General features: G+C 37.2%; 2 protein-coding genes across 2 annotated transcripts; one reads left to right on the top strand and one right to left on the bottom strand.

The window, feature by feature from the left end:
• Positions 1-1646: 1646 nt before the first annotated feature.
• ndufa4l2a (NDUFA4 mitochondrial complex associated like 2a) lies at positions 1647-6943 on the top strand. Its single transcript, XM_029435992.1, has 5 exons — positions 1647-1766; positions 1984-2056; positions 4887-4972; positions 5665-5725; positions 5936-6943. The coding sequence occupies exons 2-5, from the start codon at positions 2012-2014 to the stop codon at positions 5990-5992; spliced, it is 249 nt and encodes an 82-aa protein (XP_029291852.1). The 5' UTR covers positions 1647-1766; positions 1984-2011; the 3' UTR covers positions 5993-6943.
• Positions 6944-12052: 5109 nt separating this feature from the next.
• On the bottom strand, positions 12053-23075 carry LOC115011069 (serine hydroxymethyltransferase, mitochondrial-like). The gene is given in 13 exon segments (XM_029436006.1): positions 12053-13270; positions 13719-13826; positions 14051-14206; positions 14493-14592; positions 14774-14936; positions 15037-15176; positions 15393-15515; positions 15661-15742; positions 16820-17020; positions 19037-19116; positions 21699-21893; positions 22907-23060; positions 23062-23075. Coding segments are annotated over 13 exon segments (1644 nt in total). The 3' UTR covers positions 12053-13142.
• Positions 23076-23093: the final 18 nt, after the last annotated feature.

The raw sequence follows: 23093 nt of genomic DNA, 5'->3' as shown, positions 1-23093 counted from the left end.
AAAGTTTGTGGTCTCCCTCATAAAGAACAAGCACACTCAAAAAAGTACCAAAATATCCATCGAAGCATGATATTTCTTTATATAAACTTTTTAATCAATCAATGATTTTGTTCACCTATATGTGTTCTACTGCTGTGGAGGTTTGAGCTGGGACACAGGGTAATGCAGAAACAGTGCATTTATCCATATCTTTGGAAAATGATTTATTGTGAACATGATAAGCATTTTGGTTTGAGAAGACAAGTTGATGTTGCAGGAACAGTTTGAAAAGTTTCTGTGGATGTTTTAATACTTTTTTACCACTGGGAAAGGTTGTCACATTGGAATCCTTTGTAAGTGACTTTTCAGAGCAACCTGTCAAACCTACAGGCGTGTTTCATACTGAAAAGGTGGATTTGGGATGAAGTATCTCTTTAAAACAGCTGTAAAACTCCGGTTGAATGTGCTCAAATGGTTGTTGTTTTTTGTCCAATGAATAGTCTGCCTGGCTGCACACACACATACATGGTGGAGGCTGATTTGGGACTTAAAGGATAGTTCCAGCAGCTCATTTGAATACTATTACTACACATGGACATAAAGAACCTATGGCCCTGTCTCACTGGGATTTATTAGCGTCTGCAGACACCTCATCTTAAGGCTGATGAAGTCATTATAATGAACCTCTGCTGTTATGAAAAACCTCCTACTTCCAGTGTTGCAAATGATCATTTGAACTAAAGGTTGTCCATATTATTTTATGCACATTTCATAGCTCATTCATTAAAAACAAAAGAAGCAAAGATGTGACTCTGGTAAGAGAGCCACTTAAAAGCTAAATGATGAAGATATAGGTTTTTCCTTTACAGTGCTGCTTCATTATCGGAGGACGGACGTGTGGTGTCTGGGAGGTAATGGCACGTCTGTGAACTGTGAAGTGAAGCGCTCATGTGCCAAATTGAATTGCATTTGTTTGAGCTTCCAATTAAACTGCAGAGCAGTGAATCAGAGACACTGGTTCATTAAACAGACTCGGAGGTTTTCTTTTGATAAAAGAAAAGCATTGTTGCACTGACCTCTTTTGGACGGAAGTTATATCTTATATAAGATATAGTTATATCTTGCTGTTTGGAGTTGTATCCTCATGATGTAAGTCGCTTTGGACAAAAGCGTCATCTAAATGAAATGTAATGTAATATCATTACTTTTGGGGTTGTGTGGAAAAAGAAAAGAAGTAAATACACATCCTTCTGGGATAACTGATTATCATATAGAGCTTATCTTTTCCAGGCTGAACCACATCTTAAGGAACTTTCTCAGACAGTTTTTCTTTAATTTCCCCAACATTTTAAACATTAGCTGCAAGACTTCATTTGCAATTAATGGACAACAAGCTGAGTTGCCATGTTTCCAAACACTCGTTGTGAATCTTGGTCATTCACTCTGCTAATTTACCTTTTTTTTATCTCTTATCTCCTCTTTCTCTCTGGTGCAGCAGTTTCTTTTGAATGTGCACTGTGTGCATCTTTAGTGATATGATTAGGTCAACTGAAGAGGTTCATGAACTATAGATATTCTCCAGCGGCCTTAAAAAGGACAACGTGTTTGTTTTTCTATTTCCTCCAGTCAGCTCCCAAAGGGTCAAAAGTCTTCAAACTGCAGTGAAGGAAATGAGGAAGAAAAAGCTCTCTGAGGTCTCTGCAGGATTTACACAACTTCTTCTGATTGGACACCGTGACGTGATCAAATGTCTCTGGCCTGGATATTAAATTAATATTTACGCACTGGTATGAAACTTTATCGTTTGAATATAAACTGTCACACAGTGTCCAGCACAGTGTAATCACCACAACAAGGGAGAAGAAGTAGCTGTAATCAGATGTAAATTACCTCCTCCCCCTCCCCTCCTCCCTCCACATGCAGAGAGCAACAGGTCTGAATCCTGTCCGTGCACAGCTGCTTGCAGATAACAAGGGCCTGAAACACTCTTTTCTTTTCATGCAGTGTTCCCAACTTTCTATAAACTGGAGCAATGATATTTCGGGCCGCAGTAGATCATGCTAAGAAGTACCCCGGCGTAAGTAATCTTTATTTTCTGTTTGCTTCTGTTTAGCACTTTGATGTCAGGGACAGAAACCTGTTTTCATATCCAAAGATTATTTAACATGTAGCAACATTTTGAGTTTGAGCTGCAATGAACAAACTCTTTGCTTTCTGAGTAGAGTCAGTGTCTGGACAGCTCCAGTGTTTGTAATAGTGAGTCAGATGAACTGGATAAAAGAAATCCTATAATGTTAATATTTCTCACATTATTCAACATCAATGTTTGAATACATTTGGGTTAACTGAAGAATTTTAGTTTTTTTAAATACATTTAGTTTGTTTAACAGGGCCAGTGCAGATAATCATTGTTATATATAGGACATAGACGTGTAATGTATTGGCTGTAGCTGAAGATAAGTTGGTTTTAACACTCAGGTTAAAGTTTGTTTTATGCTTTTATAGGTTTACACCAAATTGTTGTGTGTTCCTGTCTTCTATGATATCACTTTAATATGAACAATATTACATCCTCCTTCAATGCATTTATTGATTTTCGGTATATCTCTAAGAAAAGAATGCACAGTGAATATTTGTGTTAAAATGTTAAATGTTAGGCTTAACTATTGATTACGTTTTAGTATTTAGTATTACAGCTTTAGTCAATAGAAATACATCATGATCATTACCTGCAGGGTTTGTAGAGTGCTGGTCAATTAATTGACACGATCAGAAATCTAATTTTGTCTCATTTAATCTTATTTGAACTCTAAGTCAGCAGTTAATTTCTCCGGTGGCTCACAACCAAGCCAAACTGAGAGAGGATTAAGACTTTAAAAACACGCCCACGACTTTTACAAACATCTTCAATCTAAACTGACAAAATCTAACCATTTAGGAAACGAGTGGTTTAGAATAAAAATACATTTGAAAATATGAGTTTTCCCTACAGGGGACGGGATTATTTCTTCGTTTTTTTAACCAGCTCTGCTGTCAGAGAGCGAAGTGACAGAGTTTTAACTTCTTGTCACCGGCCTCCCAGGAGAGGGAGAGAGAAACTGCAGGGAGGAAATCCCTGTGAGACTCCTTGATATGGTCTATCATCCTGAGAGACAGACAGGGTGAGAGAGGGAGAGATGCAACAGGGAGCAAATCCCTGTGAGACTCTACCAAAGCTCCTTGATCAAGTTGGAGCTCTGGTCAGACAGACAGACAGGCAGACAGACAGAGAGACAGACAGAGAGACAGACGGGCTGTTAGACAGTCAGGAAGTTTAGGAGTCAGAGAGAAATTCAGACAGGTGGCTGCAACATTGACACTGAGATGTCCAAAATCCCTCACGACTCAAAATACTGTCCCCCTGTTGTTATATTATATAGTTATTTTAAATCATTAATGTGTATGATGTATTGTACACCTGCAGATGTTTGAGGTTGTGATTATTCAACATGTCGGGTAGTTTAATCATATTCCCGTACTTTTATATAGAATATACTTTGATACTTTCTACCACGCAAAGTGAGTAGTGATTAGAAGAAGTGAATGAGTTCAGTGGCAGGGAAAGGGAGTCAGACAGACGGACAGAGTTTGACAGGCAGAAATAATTAAAGACAGACGTGATGATCATTCGGTCGTGTTGCTGCAGATAAAAAGCTGACAGTAAAAAGCGTTTTGTTAAATGATCAAAACCATGGCTGGTCTCTCTCTGGCTGTCTTCAAACAATGTAAATATATAAGTAAAAGTCATGCATAATAGTAAAAGTATAGAAGTATTATCAGCCAATTGTAAACTATCAAAAGTAAGCACTTGTTCTGCAAAACAACATGTCCCCTGCGTGATATGTCATAATACATAATTAGATTGTAAATCCGATGGTTCCCAACCTGAGGGTCGGGCCGTCCAAAGAGTCACAAGGTAAATCTGAGGGGTTGCGAGATGATTAATTAGTGTGTGTACGTGTGTCGCTGCCTGACACGCGTACACACACCACAATGCTTTGTGTCAGCAGGTTCATCGGATTGATGCAGGGTGACATGGCAGCTGTTAATCCTCAGAGCTGTTACAGGCACTATAATCAGCAGACAGGAAGTGAAAAATAAAGTATGGATCTGGTCCAACTGCAGGCTTCAGTAAATCTCAGCTACTTTAGCAAAGACAGTTCCTACTTCATGAAAACCCTGTGGAGTATAATAAAAAATCACTTAATAGAGAATTTGGAATGAGCTCATATTTGCGGTTGTGTGACAGCTGACGGTTGGCGTCTTGACACTTATTTAATTCACTCCCAATATGTAATTCCCTTGTGTCGATGTTGGTGTGTATGGTGAGAGGAAGGTGCACAATCCTCTCGCTCATCTGTTCAACATTTATATGAGGCGTGAGCTTGTGATGTTTTAGAAATGCTTGTTAACTTGTGTCTAATCTTTTTGCTCACATAAGTTTTTGGTAATTTTCCCACCTTAAATGCTGTGATTAAGAAATGTTATGAACACATTTATGTGTTGTTTAATTCATTTAAAAAAAGTACCCGTCTGAAATAAAGTTCAATTTAACTTAATTGTAAGGGGGACTATACATCCCTTACCTGCCTTATCCTTTAAGAAGAAGGAGTGCACTTCCTCTTTAAGATGTCTTTGTTTTAATTTCCCTCCCTCCAGACATTTATAACTTCTTTATAAACCTTATATTTATAAACATTATCTCTATGTACACTATGAATAATAGAATCGCACTGTTAACCACTCAAGGTGTCTTATTGTGAAAGGTTCAGGTTGTGTTGACATTTATAAGCAGCACAGTATCACATGTTAAAGAAAGTAACATCTGTGAAGCTTAATGTTTCTATTATCTCTGTGTGTGTCTGCAGCTCATCCCCCAGTTCTTATTCATCGTTTTGGGGATGGGCGGGGCGTCTCTGTATCTGATCCGGTTGGCCAAAGGACCCCATGTCACGTAAGGACCTCTGATAATATGCAATACAGATCATATGTAATACGTCAGTATTTGATATTTGATATAAAAACTGATGATGTAACTATCTATATTTTGTCAATATTGAAGATTGACCATCAGGTGAAATACATCACCATATGTGCGTTTTCTCTGGTTTAGACTGTTTAGTTCTGTTTTCACATTATTTGTGGAAAATTAGACTACAATTTCAAAAGAAGAATCAATGAGCCCCTACAGGGCGGTCACAGGATGGTGAACACCACCATAAAAAATGAAGATGTTTAAACAAGGAAATTGTGAATGTTAAACTTCCTTCCTCTTTGCATCCTGAAATGGACATTTGCTAACATTCTAATAATGTTCTATGATCGTTACTGACTATAGGGATCCTTGCTCGAACTGCCTCTTGCATGGACTTCCTCTCCTCCTGTTGATTTACCCATAATGATACTCCAATAACAACAGCGAAGTGCTTCTCACAAGAGCTCAGGACGGTGCATTCTTTACACGGTTGATGAAATCAAAGAGTGTCCTGGTGGTGTCACAGCAGGCTTCAAGCACATACTGTGTGCTGAGTCCTGAATCTCTCTCAGGGGTATCAGATCACTTGTGACTGAATGCTGGTCTTTATTTGTCTATCTAAGAGCCCATAGTAACTTATCCCAATTCTGTCCGTATATTTGTGTGTTTAGCTGGAACAAGACCAACAACCCTGAGCCATGGAATAAACTTGACCCCACATACCAGTACAAGGTAATGCAGCACATTCGTATGATATTCTAAGTGTAATTTGATTTATACGTCTCTGTTTGCATGGGATACAGAATTATTTATTTATTTCTTCTTCTTCTTCTTCTTCTTCTTCTTCTTCTTCTTCTTCTTCTTCTTCTTCTTCTTCTTCTTCTTCTTCTTCTTCTTCTTCTTCTTCTTCTTCTTCTTCTTCTTCTTCTTCTTCTTCTTCAGTTTGTGGCCGTTACCACCGACTACAAGAGCCTGAAGAAGGACGGACCGGAGTTCTGAACATCTCGCTGGCCTCCTCTCACAGACCAGAGTGGAAGAAAAACAGAAAATCCCGATCTGGGCTCAGATTCCTTCCTTCTCCCTCCTCGATGTCTTCACTGCAGGTGGAAGGTGAAATGGATCTTAGATCAGGATCTGTAACCCTTTAGTGTCTCTGTGCTTGTGATCTGGTACATTTGATCAGGATTGTCAGTGAATAGATCCTGAATGCACATATGAATATGGAAAAAGTTGGATACATAATTACACTCATATATGACACACATATGCACACTGCACCAGACAAATGTTATTGCATTGTTTAGCCAATTTAATACAAATAAGGGATACTATACTATACATCACAGATAACTGTTTTGTTAACCATTTTGTTAGTGTATTATTTTGAATGTTTCAGGCAGCTATTGGTTTAATTTCCGCTCTGTTACGTATGAAAATCAATTATCAGACTCACACAAGCTGCAGTGATTATGCAAATAGGCTTCAGGTGTCTGCTAATAAAGTTTGGAGACTGCCAAGAATGGAGACAAATAGCTGCCTGGAACAGAGTGGAAAAATACATCTGAAATGTTTAAACTGCATAGCATGCATAAATGCATAAAATAAATGATTTGTAGTTAAGGGGCTAACATCAACACTTTTAAAGGTTTTTCAATGTCAACGTGAAAATATCTTCTTCTGCGGCTGAAAATTCTGTATGTTTTTATAAGTTGTAAGTGTACAGCTTTATGTAAAACAACCTTTGATGTAATATAATTCGCCTGCTGGAACGCAATGATGGTCAAATGAATGTGAGTTTGTCTTCATGTGTTTCTTCATAACTGGCTTTGTGGCTTTGGCTATTGTTGTTTTAGCAGCCACTAAATTCAGCAACGACTGTAAGTTATAGTGAGAGACGTATAAACTGGGCTGGATTCTTTCAATAAACAAAATGTCTGTTTTATGTTTGGATGAGAGTGTTTGTTGTCGTCTTTCCTCGCCCACATGCTTGGAACAACAGAGTCAGATACAGATCTTTTTCCACATCCTAAGTTTCCCATTCACAATCAGTAACTCTGATGGAACATATCCATCTGTTGGCAGTGCAGCTGTCACTTTGAAAGCCTGATTGGTGCTTCTATGACCACATTTAGCAGTACGTGTGTTTGTGTGTTTGTGTGTTTGTGTGTGTGCGTGTATGCGTGCATGTGTGCGTGTGTCTGTATGCAGCAGTGTGTGTGACAGCAGCCCTGCGCCTTTGATCAGCGACAGCAGAGGCAGGATGCTGTGCAGTCCCCAGCATGGCGTTGTATGACAGCAGAGCACACTGTACAACACACACACACACACACACACACACACACACACACACACACACACACACACACACACACACACACACACACACACACACACACACACACAGGTAACCACAATACTGCAGACACACGCATATACACTGCTCACACTACCTCTCATTGACTTTTAACATCTAAATCCACATCTGTCTTTAAAAAGAGCGGCTGATTATATTTTATGAAATAACATAAACAGCCATCTGACTCTGTTTTCTTAGAGAATGTGAGCTTTCTACTCAACTCTGCTTCCCGAGTAATGTTAAAATAAATATATATTTGTGGGAATTTTCAGAAGACCACAGGATTTGTCCAGCCCTAAAATGTGGCTGGATGTCGTCAACTGAGGGTTAACAAGATCTATCTGCACTTTGACGAGTTTTGAGAAAAACACATTTGAAAATTCAACAGTTTGTTAAGTAAATAATGTCTTATTTATTAAGTTTGCAATGTATGACCTATGCCATATGTGCATAATTTGACATGACTGACATGGACTCCATGCTCTAATGAAGTTAAGGGAACCCTTTAATGATCATGAGGAAGTGACCTTCACATCTGTTTTAGATTATTTTGGTGTCATGATCATATGTGCTTCAATGTATTCTTGGGAGACAAGGTTCGTGTGTCCATTAAGAACTCAAATACAAGGGGTAGATTCTCTTTGTGAGTTGGGGTACTACGCGGTTGTGCTTGGAAGCAGGTAGTGTTCTCATTATTATTGTTTGTTGTACAACAAAATAATAATTAATCAACTATATCTGTGTCTGTGCTTTATTGATTCCTCTCTGTTTCATACCACAATGTTGTGAGCGATAAATATCCACGACAAGTTCATAACGTGGACACTATAAAACCAATTCCAACCAATTTTGACATATCACATGCTACACACTAGGTAGTGCAATTAAGACTATTTGGGCCAATTCAGTGTATTATGGGTAGAAACGAAACTCATTTTGCAGATGGTTCTGAAATTGTTGGAAAACCAGAGTCCCAACGGTCAATCTGACATTTCCCCACCCGAAAATTGAAAATTGAACCCTCAACTGTATTTTATGCAACTTAGCTTCATTTTAAGCTAAACTACTACTGATCTTAACTTGAACTACTGATGATCTTAACTTGAACTACTAATGTTCTTAACTTGAACTACTACTGATCTTAACCTGAACTACTGATGATCTTAACTTGAACTACTACTGATCTTAACTTGAACTACTGATGATCTTAACTTGAACTACTACTGATCTTAACTTGAACTACTACTGATCTTAACTTGAACTACTACTGATCTTAACTTGAACTACTACTGATCTTAACTTGAACTACTGATGATCTTAACTTGAACTACTGATGATCTTAACTTGAACTACTGATGATCTTAACTTGAACTACTACTGATCTTAACTTGAACTACTACTGATCTTAACTTGAACTACTACTGATCTTAACTTGAACTACTGATGATCTTAACTTGAACTACTACTGATCTTAACTTGAACTACTACTGATCTTAACTTGAACTACTGATGATCTTAACTTGAACTACTACTGATCTTAACTTGAACTACTGATGATCTTAACTTGAACTACTGATGATCTTAACTTGAACTACTGATGATCTTAACTTGAACTACTACTGATCTTAACTTGAACTACTACTGATCTAACTTGAACTACTACTGATCTTAACTTGAACTACTACTGATCTTAACTTGAACTACTACTGATCTTAACTTGAACTACTACTGATCTTAACTTGAACTACTGATGATCTTAACTTGAACTACTACTGATCTTAACTTGAACTACTACTGATCTTAACTTGAACTACTGATGATCTTAACTTGAACTACTACTGATCTTAACTTGAACTACTGATGATCTTAACTTGAACTACTACTGATCTTAACTTGAACTACTACTGATCTTAACTTGAACTACTGATGATCTTAACTTGAACTACTACTGATCTTAACTTGAACTACTGATGATCTTAACTTGAACTACTGATGATCTTAACTTGAACTACTGATGATCTTAACTTGAACTACTACTGATCTTAACTTGAACTACTACTGATCTTAACTTGAACTACTACTGATCTTAACTTGAACTACTACTGATCTTAACTTGAACTACTGATGATCTTAACTTGAACTACTACTGATCTTAACTTGAACTACTGATGATCTTAACTTGAACTACTGATGATCTTAACTTGAACTACTGATGATCTTAACTTGAACTACTGATCTGATCTTAACTTGAACTACTACTGATCTTAACTTGAACTACTACTGATCTAACTTGAACTACTGATGATCTTAACTTGAACTACTACTGATCTTAACTTGAACTACTACTGATCTTAACTTGAACTACTGATGATCTTAACTTGAACTACTGATGATCTTAACTTGAACTACTGATGATCTTAACTTGAACTACTACTGATCTTAACTTGAACTACTGATGATCTTAACTTGAACTACTGATGATCTTAACTTGAACTACTGATGATCTTAACTTGAACTACTACTGATCTTAACTTGAACTACTACTGATCTTAACTTGAACTACTGATGATCTTAACTTGAACTACTGATGATCTTAACTTGAACTACTACTGATCTTAACTTGAACTACTACTGATCTTAACTTGAACTACTACTGATCTTAACTTGAACTACTGATGATCTTAACTTGAACTACTACTGATCTTAACTTGAACTACTACTGATCTTAACTTGAACTACTGACTGATCTTAACTTGAACTACTGATGATCTTAACTTGAACTACTGATCTACTAGATTACATACATATAAAACAGTCGGCAGCAAAACGTTTTGAATAAGTTATTCCTGTGCTTAAAATGATCACGTGATTAATTTCCCGCCCTGCTATTGGTCAGCAGATAGACCTTTGTGACACTAAAATTATGCTTGAACATGTGGAGATACACCTTTGTAGATCTCACTGACTCAGCAAATATCTACAAAATCTGCATAAATGAGTGATGCAGATAGACCCTGTTAACTTTAAAGCCGTTTGAGACATAGACCTCAAATTTGTCCAATTTGTCAGATAGACCTTGTCGAACCCTCAGTTGACGATATATTCCTCTCTTTTGAGTCTATACCCCTTGTCATATTAAATATTGACATACAGTATTATCCCTCTCTTATCTTCTGAGGCATAGATTAAAAACGAACGCTTAAATTCTTACAGGATTTGGCCTTTATTCAGTGCAGATGAGACTCGTGTTTCATCTTCTTAAGAAAATCTTCAGACCTCCCTTTCAACTCTCTGTGCTCATATTCATCGCATTTCCTCCCCGTAAAAAAAACAAAGAGCAAATGAAGAGAGAAGAAAGAATGGCGAGCATCAAAAAAGACTTCAAAACCCAACAGGGATTGTTCTGCCAATAAAGAGAGGGCTACCAACGTTGACGCATGAGGGAGTATATGATTTCCCTGAAGGATGTTTAAAAGCCTTAAAACTCACACACACACACACACACACACACACACACACACACACACACACACACACACACACACACACACACACACACACACACACACACACACACACACACACACACACATTGCGTTAAAGCAGTTGTCAGGTCATGAGAAGCAGACACAGAGATGAAGCAGATGAGTCTTTATTTGTGTTGTGATGCTGCGTGTGTGTTTTCTGACGACAGAGTTGTGAGAGCTTCCCTGACCTTTGACCTGTGATTCAGCTGGCCACTCTCTGTGGAGGGGACACATTCCTCTGGCAATAAATTTCAACCAAAAAAATTGTAAGACGGCCTGAAAAGCCCGGCAGGACTCAAAGGCGTCTGACACCAAACAAAAATCCATTCAGTTCTTCAGTGAAATAAATATTAAGCGCTCGAAAATGCGGCAGCGCTTCATGTTGCAAAGCTTGTTTAGTGCTGCTTTATAAAATACTTTTTGTCTCAGAGGAAACTTTCCTTTCAGAATAAGAAATAAATACATCAAAATAAAAGTTTCATGAAAGAAGAGGAAGCCGGCTCTTGTTATCTGTCTGGGAGCATAAAGATCTGATTGCAGCAAGAAAAAGAAAGCATTTAAATAAATAGAATTTTTTGTGAGGACAGTGAAAGACTTTGGTTTTACATAATGCTCTTATAATCTCATGTATGCTATAATGAACGGTCTGTGTTTATTAATATTGTATAAAGTGGCCCGGTGACATAAAAACACAGAATCACAAAAATAGAAATGATACTAAATGAAGAATGAACTTCTGTAAATAGTGAAGATAGTCACACCTTGTTTATAACAGGCACACTCTGGTTTTTAGTCTTCATGCAAAGGAGTTTAATTGAACATTTAATTCAAACAGAAATCAATACCAGCTAAAGACAAATCAGCTGGCGTCTGAAGCTCGCAGAAAACACATCAAAGCTCTGGCTTGGACTCGGATCTCTGTCACTCTCTAAAGATCAGCTTTTCTTTTCTTTTTCTGGACTGTTCCCTGAAGTGGACAGTGAGAGGAAATGACCAGAGGAAATGCCAGCAGCTTAACACAGATCAATGTTTATAAACTCTGCAGAGTCTCCTTCCTGCTTCGTGAACCGTCTGCCACTCTAACAAATGCATCACATCAGGTATCCATAGGACTAATGCAACATGAAATGTTCAACAAACTTGTAAACGTTGTGGATTTATTTTATTTTATTGCAATTAAGAAGATCTACTGTATATACATTGGCCATTTTTCATAAATCCTTTACAACACAAATCAAAGTGAAGGTATAGAAGGTGATATTAGTATGATATTTATAAAAAGGCTAAAAACATAGTTTGTGCTGTTTAACTGTTTCCCCTTTTCTATGTTGTTTTGTTTCCCAACACAGCTGCTGTATGTTTCCCAGCCTGGGACAAAGCCTGACGTTGATAAGGGCTCTAAAAAGAGCTTAGTGACAAAAAGCCAAATACCTAGAACAATTAAAGTCTTTCTCAGCTTAGGCAAAACAAAACAACCTGAGAAGTTGAAAAATGTGAGTGCAGCAGCTGTTGATGTATTAACTGCAAGATAATGTACGTTACTGTGCAGCATGATCGGGCCACTCACTCAAACAATCGTAATAAAAAGCATCATTATTATCAACCTCATCAACACTTGTCCGCCGATACAAATCTATATTTCATAGATTCAATCATAATTGCCCAATTCTGTTGCACATCCCTGTAATAAATTATTCCACTACATGTGTGCTAATACATCTGAAATTACAATCAGGTTTAAGGCGCCACATTAAGCATTTATACGCAGTATATAAACCTATAAGATGGTTTATAACGCACTAGTTTTAAGCAGATATAAAGACATTTTAAGTATTTATAAATGTACCATATTTGTCAACAATCGTAGCTTCTCATGCAAACATTTCTTACATTACTATAACTGTGTTTTACTAAATCATTAATCATTATCGGTTTATACAGCAGCCTCCTCTTATGGACGCCTCACCAGAGGAGTTATAGTTGTTGACAAATACATTAATAAACACTTACAGTATATCGGAATTATTTAGCAACTTGTATTATATGACTCTTTATTTATCAGGTCTTACATTTGTCATGGTATTGTGCAGATATAATGTAATGAGTTGCTGCGCGCTGCACGTTTCAACTGACATGAACATGACCTGTGTTTTGAAGCGATGCTTGTTCCCATGCCAACATTATCAAAAGATTGATTACAGTAAAGGGGTAAAGGACATGTCCACGGTGAGGTGGGGAAACTGCCTTTCTGTGTGTGGTGTTGTTGTTAGTGGTCAGTGAAGCCGGGCATGGGGAAGGGCCTGGAGAACAGCTCCACCCGCTGGCGGAGCTCTGCGATGCGCGACACAGTCTCTTTGTCCTCCAGCAGGAAGGACTTAAAGGTGGCCAGGTTTCCTGTTGGGAGAGAGAAGAATCAAAACAACAAGCTTCATTTTATAAACCTGCCAAAAAAAATATCTTCCACTGCTGTAAGAAGTGCTCATGTTGTGAATCCGTCCCTGGCATGTGCTTGTCTGTTGGTTTGGGACTGTACACAAATGCTCAGGGTTGGGCTGAACATTATGTTTTCTATTATTTTGTGCACCCCATTTATATCAATAAGTAGCCTAAACAACGGGAACATAATACAATTCAACAGCACCACAAACTATAAAAAGTCATGTATAACCTTTTTTAAATTACCAATTTTTCCGTTTGGTGCACATCATCCTGTCATTTTTTTTGAACACATTATCAATGGTTCTCCTTGGTCAGTAAACATTAGAAGACTTCTCAACAAACAATATGTCACCATAGTGTTTTTACTGCTACTTAAAACCCCAAACTCTTCCTCCTCTCTCACCAGTCTTCTTCTTCACATCCAGTGCGATCTGAATCCCCTCATCGATAAAATCCACAACCTTTTCAAAGTCTGCCTCCTTGAGCTGTCTGGAGGTGAGAGCCGGAGTTCCTGTAAAATATTAGGGCGAGGTCAGAAGAGACACGTGCTGGCAGGTTGACTGACAGGCTGATGGACATACAGAGACACATCACACAGACAGAGGAAGAAGAAAGGGTCCAGGTGGGTCTGACTGGTTGACAGATTTGGCCCAGACAACCTCCGTCCTGCAGCTCTTCACCTACAATAATCAGGTAACCAACACATACAAGCTTCAAATCTACTCGTTTAAATACCGAGCCGGAGTCCTCCAGGAGTGAGAGCGCTCTTGTCTCCGGGGCAGGTGTTCTTGTTGGCGGTGATGTACACCAGCTCCAGGATCCTCTCAGCTCGAGCCCCGTCCATCCCGCAAGGTCGAAGGTCAACCAAGACCAAGTGGTTGTCTGTTCCACCTGAGAGGAGGAGGAGGGTTTACAGGTTTTTTTATTTCGGTCCAGCTCAGGGGAAATGTGTTTGACAGTGAGATAAATTGTCATTTCCCTTCACTCTCCACTCAAACAGACAAGGACGACGTTATCATCACTTTCTTATTGTTATTGGCTTTCAACTGTCAAATCCATATTCAGAGAGAAAAAGCACACAAACCTAAGCAAACTTCTCATGAATATGTGTTTTTTACCAATACAATATATAGTATTATAGTATAGTATCTTTATCCTAAAAACCTCTCTTCAGTACCTGAGACCAGGGTGTAGCCTTTCTTCAGCAGAGCGTTAGCCATGGACTTGGCATTCAGCAGCACTTGTGCGATGTACTGTTTGAACATGGGAGTAGAGGCCTGCAGACACACAAATGATGCTGAGTAACGGTAAAAGATCATATAAGGACACTCCGGATGACTTGTATGTTTAATACATGAGCCGCTAAAATTAATCTGGTGTTTCCCCAAAGGATCTATCTCCCTCATTTAGTTTTTCTTGCTATTGTTGAATATTAATGATTAAAATTTATATCTGGACCTGTTTGAGGGCGACGGCCACCCCCGCAATGGCGTGGTTGTGAGGTCCTCCCTGAAGAGATGGGAACACGGCGAAGTTCACCCTGTCCTGGAGGTCATAGGTCACCTCCCGACCTTTCTTATCCACAGACCGCACACCTTTCCGGTAGAAGATCAGACCGGCCCTGCAGAGTGGAGGGAGAAAACCGAATGCAGTCAACCTGAAATGTCCCTTTAAAAAATGTTTCTAAACAATTAATTCACACACAACGACCAGGGCCTCACCTTGCTCCACGGAGGGATTTATGGGTAGTGGAGGTGACCAGGTCGGCGTGCTGGAAGGGAGAGGGAACGACTCCTGCTGCCACCAGGCCGCTGATATGAGCCATGTCTGCCAGCAGGTAGGCATTAATCTCTACACACAGCTGAAACACAGTCAGACACATCATTTAACTGTACATACTCCTTATCATTCCTTTAACTTGTTTTTTCTTGTATTGCCCTTATATTTTATATTTGTCTATTCTTGCATTAGGGACTTAAACTTTAAGCTCTTTGATAGAATTAAGGGCTGTTACAATGTGTTTTACCACCTTTTTAGAATACAACATAGTGGACATAATTCTTGACATAAGCGGTACCTTCTTCATGCGAGCGTAGTCGAGGAGGCGAGCGTAGGCGCTGGTTCCTGCTATGATGAGTTTGGGTCTGAAGAGTCGGGCCGTCTTCTCCAGTTGGTCATAATCTATCAGACCTGTTTTGGGCTGAGATGATACAGGATGATAGAGGGAAGAGTCACAACATGAGTACCTTGTCATTTTGTTTTTACAGCTAGAGCAACTCTTTTCTTCAAAGATTCTCTTTGACAATTGTGATTTGACACATAATAAAGCCGACCAAATTACTCACGTCCAGCTTGTAAGGCATCGATTCAAAGTAGATGGAGGTGGCTGAGATTCTCTTGGTGTCTGTCATGTAGCCGTGGGTAAGGCTGAAATGTGGTGGAGTAAGATAAATACATTTTAGTAGAGCGTGCATCTCAATAGTTCAGCAAGTTCTTCTGCAACATTGCAACATCTAATGTGATTCTTCTTTCCCTTTCATATGACCAGTATTATTTATATAACTAAGCAACTATGGTGAAGAATGATTCTGTGAAACTGACTTCAGTAGTCTTGGTGCTTCAAACAGTTTCTTTTCACTGCGTCCTTCCTCTGATCTACAAATCCTCTTTTTATTGTACACTTATTCTCAATCCATACGGTGATGTAAGGACTAGATCCTCCTTATATTGTTACTTTTGAGACGTAAAATGGTGTTTCATTTTGTTACCTTGTGCCACTGGATGTATTGTTCTTTTATCTGATGTTTTATGCTCAATATATAAAATTTCATATCCAAATCCAATCCTTCTAATTTACTCCCAGCCAGCCATCGTATTTAGTGTCTGGTATATAACATTTGCAGATCTGCACTCGTCCTAACTATAACTATAGCCTGCAGCAATATGACTCAGATGTATGTGGCAGTCCGTTTGGATAAATTATTGTTTACATTTCCCACTGGTGAAACTTTGAACTGGTTATAGTTCAAATAAAAACATTTTAATTTCAAAAAAGGGGGTGGTGTATAATGAGGTATGACACCAGACTGTGTGACGAACATTGTGTCATTTCTATTAATTCCTCTTGACGTTAAGTCCCATAAAAACATCGAGTCTCATGCAGGAAAATGTCAAAACCACTCTCACAACATCTCACGTTTCATGGCACATTTAACAAAACTCTAGCAACTCGTGATGTTATAACTGTTGGATAATGTGAAAAACATGTCTACCTAAATGCATTAAATAACATTATCTACTAATTTGTTGTTATTAATTCTTAGTGGTGGCAAAACATCACATAATTACTTTAATTCCTAGCAATTATTCTATTTTATGTAACATCTTGTTGGAATCATAAGAATGTGAGTTATTACATTATTAGTGTTATCATATGGTTGAAGTGTTGAACTTTACATCACTGAGAATCCCAAAAACCTTATATCTGAGTACATGTTCACTCACTGTCCTCCGTCAGGCAGATCCAGGCCCATGATGCGGTCATGAGGCTGCAGTACAGATGTGTAGGCTGCAAAGTTAGCAGGGGATCCGGAGTACGGCTGGACGTTGATGCCCCACAGATTTGGGTCCAGACCGAAAGCGGTGAGAGCTCGTTTTTGACACAGCAGCTCAATCTGGTCTACGATCTCTGCCCCGCCATAGTACCTGAGAGACACAAAGGACATTGATTAAGATTTTAAAGTATCATATCTTATGGTATTGTATCGTTTCATTTTGTATCATTACGTATTGTATCTTTATGTATTTTAATGTTACGTATTGAATTGCTATGAATTGTATTATTGCGTATTGTAAAGTGTATCACTACTTAATTTACATAATTTATTGTTACATAATGTATTGTTACATAATGTATTGTTACATATTGTATTGTTGCATATTGTATTGTGTATCACTACTTAATTTACATAATGTATTGTTACATAATGTATTGTTACATAACGTATTGTTACATATTGTATTGTTACATAATGTATTGTTACATAATGTATTGTTACATATTGTATTGTTACATATTTTATTGTTACATATTTTATTGTTAGATATTGTATTGTTACATAATGTATTGTTACGTAATGTATTGTTACATATTGTATTGTTACATAATGTATTGTTACATATTGTATTGTTACATAATGTATTGTTACATATTGTATTGTTACATAATGTATTGTTAGATAATGTATTGTTACATATTGTATTGTTACATAATGTATTGTTACATATTGTATTGTTACATATGTATTGTTACATATTGTATTGTTACATATTGTATTGTTACATATTGTATTGTTACATATTGTATTGTTACATAATGTATTGTTACATATTGTATTGTTACATAATGTATTGTTACATATTGTATTGTTACATAATGTATTGTTACATATTGTATTGTTACATAATGTATTGTTACATATTGTATTGTTACATAATGTATTGTTACATATTGTATTGTTACATAATGTATTGTTACATATTGTATTGTTACATAATGTATTGTTACATATTGTATTGTTACATATTGTATTGTTACATATTGTATTGTTACATATTGTATTGTTACATAATGTATTGTTACATATTGTATTGTTACATAATGTATTGTTACATATTGTATTGTTACATAATGTATTATTACATATTGTATTGTTACATAATGTATTGTTACATATTGTATTGTTACATAATGTATTGTTACATATTGTATTGTTACATATTGTATTGTTACATATTGTATTGTTACATAATGTATTGTTACATATTGTATTGTTACATAATGTATTGTTACATATTGTATTGTTACATAATGTATTGTTACATATTGTATTGTTACATAATGTATTGTTACATATTTTATTGTTACATAATGTATTGTTACATATTTTATTGTTACATAATGTATTGTTACATATTGTATTGTTACATAATGTATTGTTACATATTGTATTGTTACATAATGTATTGTTACATAATGTATTGTTACATATTGTATTGTTACATAATGTATTGTTACATATTGTATTGTTACATAATGTATTGTTACATATTGTATTGTTACATATTATTGTTACATATGTATTGTTACATATTGTATTGTTACATAATGTATTGTTACATATTTTATTGTTACATAATGTATTGTTACATATTGTATTGTTACATAATGTATTGTTACATATTTTATTGTTACATAATGTATTGTTACATAATGTATTGTTACATATTGTATTGTTACATAATGTATTGTATTGTTACATATTGTATTGTTACATAATGTATTGTTACATATTGCATTGTTACATAATGTATTGTTACATATTGTATTGTTACATAATGTATTGTTACATAATGTATTGTTACATAATGTATTTTTACATATTGTATTGTTACATAATGTGTTGTTATGTATTATATTGTACGTAATTGTATCGTTACGTATTGCATCATTAGATATTTTATCGTCGCCTATTGTATCGTATTATGTCGTAGCATTTCATATTTTATCGTATAATAGTGTATTATGTTGTTGTTACTGCCATTATTATCCTCATTAAATTACATCTCACAAAAGTGTAGTGTTGGGATACTGAAAACCTTTCAAAATGTTGTAATAATTGTAAGAACATATTTTGGAAATTGCATTGTCCGTGTAGTTACCTTTGTCCTGGGTATCCCTCAGAGTATTTGTTGTTCAGACAGGAGCCCTGGGCCTCGAGCGCTGCTCGGCTGCAGAAGTTCTGACAGGACAAACAAGCACAGTGTCAACATCCACAGCCACACATGGCACATTGCTGTGTTTTTTTTTTATCATGCTTATATATTCAGAACACTGTCACCATCCAAATATAACCTTTATTTACCTGGAGAAGGGTGTCTGAACACCCCTGCTATTTTCAGCAGCACAATCACAGCCCAAACTTCAATTATCCAGTATGCAATCTAGTTCAACTATAAGCATTTATTTTGCAAATACCAAAAAAATACCAAAAAGTCAAGTCCCAGAGTCAGAGAAGGATAATCAAAGCTGTCTAAATCTGTTAAATTTCTTGCATGAATCTTACAAAAATGTTCATAACAGCCTTTTCTGGAAGATGCAAAACTGAGATGAATTAGCTTATCTTATATTATTAAAATATTAAAAGATGCTATAGTCAAATTAAAAGAGGAATATAGTGAAATCAAACTAATACTGAATCCCTGTGGGGTTCAGCACTGTGTCAAATCTTTCAAAGACACTTGAGAGTCAGAGGAGAGATGGAGCTGCAGAAAAGGAAATTAATGTAAATTATTTTTTCTGCCTGTCTCAATCCTTTTTTTTGCTCCCACTCTCACTTCTTCTCTCTCTCTGTCTCCCTCTCTGGCCTATCAGCCGCCCCCTCAGCCTTGTATTATACTAAACCTGTCAATGTTCAGGGATCCCTCAATCATTCCAGTGGGATTTAAAACCAGCCCCCAGTGTGACACTAAACTCTCTCTATAACATTTCAAAACCCTATCTCGACACACACACACACACACACACACACACACACACACACACACACACACACACACACACACACACACACACACACACACACACACCCCTCCTCCTCTGTCTCAGCCTAAAAAGTGGAGATCAATGGCATGGGATGGGATCACTTGACTGAGTTCCTGAAGAAAAAAGGAAAAATGACGGGTCTCCATTGGGAGACAGCCTGTAGTGGCAACTAACTGACAGCACATGCACAAGAAGATGAAAATCTTTCAGATGCCATTGTGCTGTGGATTCATAATTGCTGGAGAATAGAAGAATAAAAGCTCCTTTCTTTTCCCACAGCTTCAACTTAGATTAAATCGCTGACTTGTGAGGGGAAGAATGCAAAGGAAAATATCTGTGAACTTCCTTCACACCAAGCTCCATGCAGATAATGAACAGTATTTAGCTACTCATTTGCACATACTGTGATTATTACTCAGATTATTTTTTTGTGTATATTAATTGACTGTGAACACAATGTTTAAGTCTGTGCATTCATTTTGCATACAGAAGGAGACACATTTCCACCATGGTTGAAGGTTTTTTTTGAAAGTATATTCTGTCACAACCTCATCTACCAACAATCTGAATGGAACAAGAAGGAAGGAAATGCACCAGAGAGAATTACACATGCTAAATAAATTGATTATGGCTTTTGGAAATGCTGCACAGCAATCCTTGTACGAGTTTTTGCATCAAAACACACCTGTTTTTTATCGACCAATTTCGCACACAGACTCTATGTGTGACGCAAGATACTGAACAAACATTTAGACAGTCACTGGTGGACATGGGTCATCGCAGTTTACATTCAACCTGCGTCTGAACGGCGTGTTTACAATGAAGATTATACATGGAAGATCTCTTATAATTTATGTTATCACCTGATTTAAAGCATATAAAACATATGGTTTATATTTCAGAAGAGCAGGAATCATTTCTGAGAGGGTAACACAGAGTTAGGCAGCCACCATCTGTTATAGGAATACAGTAACGACAGGTTAATAGCAGTAAACAGAACCGTATACTAAAAAGTTTAATGGTTATTTTCTCATTATCAGCCAAATTATCCAAGGATTCGCCCGAACTCTAATGTTGTCTCATTATTTACAATTACTCTCCACCCTTCTGTCAATTTGCAGTTTCAGTTTGAATAAGCTTCATTGGCAAGACCAATGATTGTTAATGTAACTAAGCTTACTAAGTAACCTTAATAATAGTTCATGATAAATGTAACAAAGATTAAAGGAAAATGGCCTTTTTCACAAAGACATTTTGACTTGTCACAGTAGTGTAAATGATTACATTTGATTTCATGTTCCTGGTTAGGTGCTTGCTCACAGTCACTCTCACTGGAGCACTTGATTAAAACTAAAGCTGCAATGATTAGTCGACAGAAAGTTCATTTTGATAATCGAATCGACTATTTTTAAAGTAATTGTTCATGTAAAAATGGCCTCTCAGATATGGAGATTTCCTACTTTTCCCTGTTTTATATTATCTATTATGTCACTTTGGACAAACTGGAATTCATTTATTTTCACGATTTTTCGGATATTTGAAACGATTAATCGATTAATCTAGAAAATGATCTTCAATCTAATCTATAATAAAAATAACCATTAGTTGCATCCCTAAATAGAACAGAGGCATATTTAATGTTATTGGTAACAGCTGCTTTTCCTACCATGACACTTCAAAATGTCTGCTGTGAGAAAGCCAATAATGCCTGAATGTGAATCCAACAGCCCATGAAACACAGAACATCTCCTCTGCACTGCTTCTCTCTCTCCTCTTTACCTCTGATGCGATGAGCTCCAGTCCCCGACACTGCCTGTCCTTCTCCTGCTGCAGGAGGCTCCACATCTCCGGATCGTCCCGGGCCAGACTCTCCTGTCCCGTCCACGCGCCAGTGCTGCTGAGGCCTCGCATGCACGACTCCGCTGTGACCTGACCCTCTCGGCCCAAACATCCTGACACCCTGAGGAAGAGGGGCTGCACGGGGTGGTGGATGAACACACAAAACTATCATATCAATCAACAACCAAATGCCCACTTCTTAAACAATTATGGTAAAACTGTTCTCTGTTTGGGAAAACTCTGGAGAGATGTTGCTGTATTTCTTACAACATATTGTTATATTCAACAACCTAGCGTAGTCAATAAAACCCTTTCTGAGGAGACAAACAGCAAGTCACAAGATGCAACTCTCCATTGTGCTATTGAACTGTGTGTGCAGACTTGTTTTCTGTTGTCTTTTGGAAAACCTCACGAAGCCTGTGCAAAAAACACTTTCATCACTCAAAATTATAATACTTTGCACCGGGGCTTTGGAAACAAGGGAGTTGGAATAATGTGTCTTTTGATGTTCTAAACAATCCATTAAATAAAAGGCATGAAAAAAACAAACGCGCTATTCAAGTGGAGCGGTTATGGAAAACCTTGGACATGAAACGTGTACTGTGGGCTGGCCACACACACACGTGGTGACTTATTTATCAAGGTCTTGTTTGTTGAAGGCAGCTTGTGGCTGCATGATAGTTACGTAACTATGTGTTACTTTGGCCTAATAGAGAGATTACTCTTCAGGCATAAATATATGTTCAAGAAAGTCTCCTTTCATCTTTTGTGTTCATTATGTTTTCTAAGCCTTGAGTTAATTGCGTCTTGCATGAAGCGCTGAGTGTACAGTCAATTTTACTTCAAATATTCTGGGACAAACAGTCGCACTATTGCTTGTTTTGTTGACCTGAGTTAATCACAGTTACCAGACAAACATGGTGACACTTATGCAACTAGAGTGACAAATTCAAAACACAACACAAAGTCGAACACAACCAGCATCTTCAGAACAGACATTTCTATCATGATTGAGGTGACCTGGGGCGGCAAGCTGACCTAGTTTGCAGTAATAAGTGATTTAGTTACAACTTGTCAGAGATCTTCTTGTATCTGTGCGTATAAAAGCTTTAACATACATACATACATTATTAAACAAATGTACTCACCCGTAATGTTTTCCGTAATGACAGAGAAAGCATGTCTGTGACAGCTGAGCGCTGGGAAAACAGAAAACTTTTCAAGGTGCAAAGGGTGAAAGTGAAATCAGCACTGGAGAAAGGCCGAGGACATGCGTACTTTGTGTCATTGATAAAAGTGACAGCAACAATAAATCATCTGTTTGCTCTCACTCTG

This window comes from Cottoperca gobio, chromosome 7, assembly GCF_900634415.1.
Source record: "Cottoperca gobio chromosome 7, fCotGob3.1, whole genome shotgun sequence".
Lineage (NCBI taxonomy): Eukaryota > Metazoa > Chordata > Actinopteri > Perciformes > Bovichtidae > Cottoperca > Cottoperca gobio.
The sequence above is the reverse complement of the archived record's forward strand: the minus strand, read 5'-3'. Positions and strand labels throughout refer to the sequence as shown.

What these genes read in the sequence shown, in the direction of transcription:
- ndufa4l2a (XM_029435992.1), top strand. Translation starts at nt 2,012, where the DNA reads ATGATATTTCGGGCCGCAGTAGATCATGCTAAGAAGTACCCCGGC. An exon ending in GCCAAAGGACCCCATGTCAC is followed by an intron (nt 4,973 to 5,664) that starts GTAAGGACCTCT and finishes TTGTGTGTTTAG; the next exon opens with CTGGAACAAGACCAACAACC. An exon ending in ACCCCACATACCAGTACAAG is followed by an intron (nt 5,726 to 5,935) that starts GTAATGCAGCAC and finishes CTTCTTCTTCAG; the next exon opens with TTTGTGGCCGTTACCACCGA.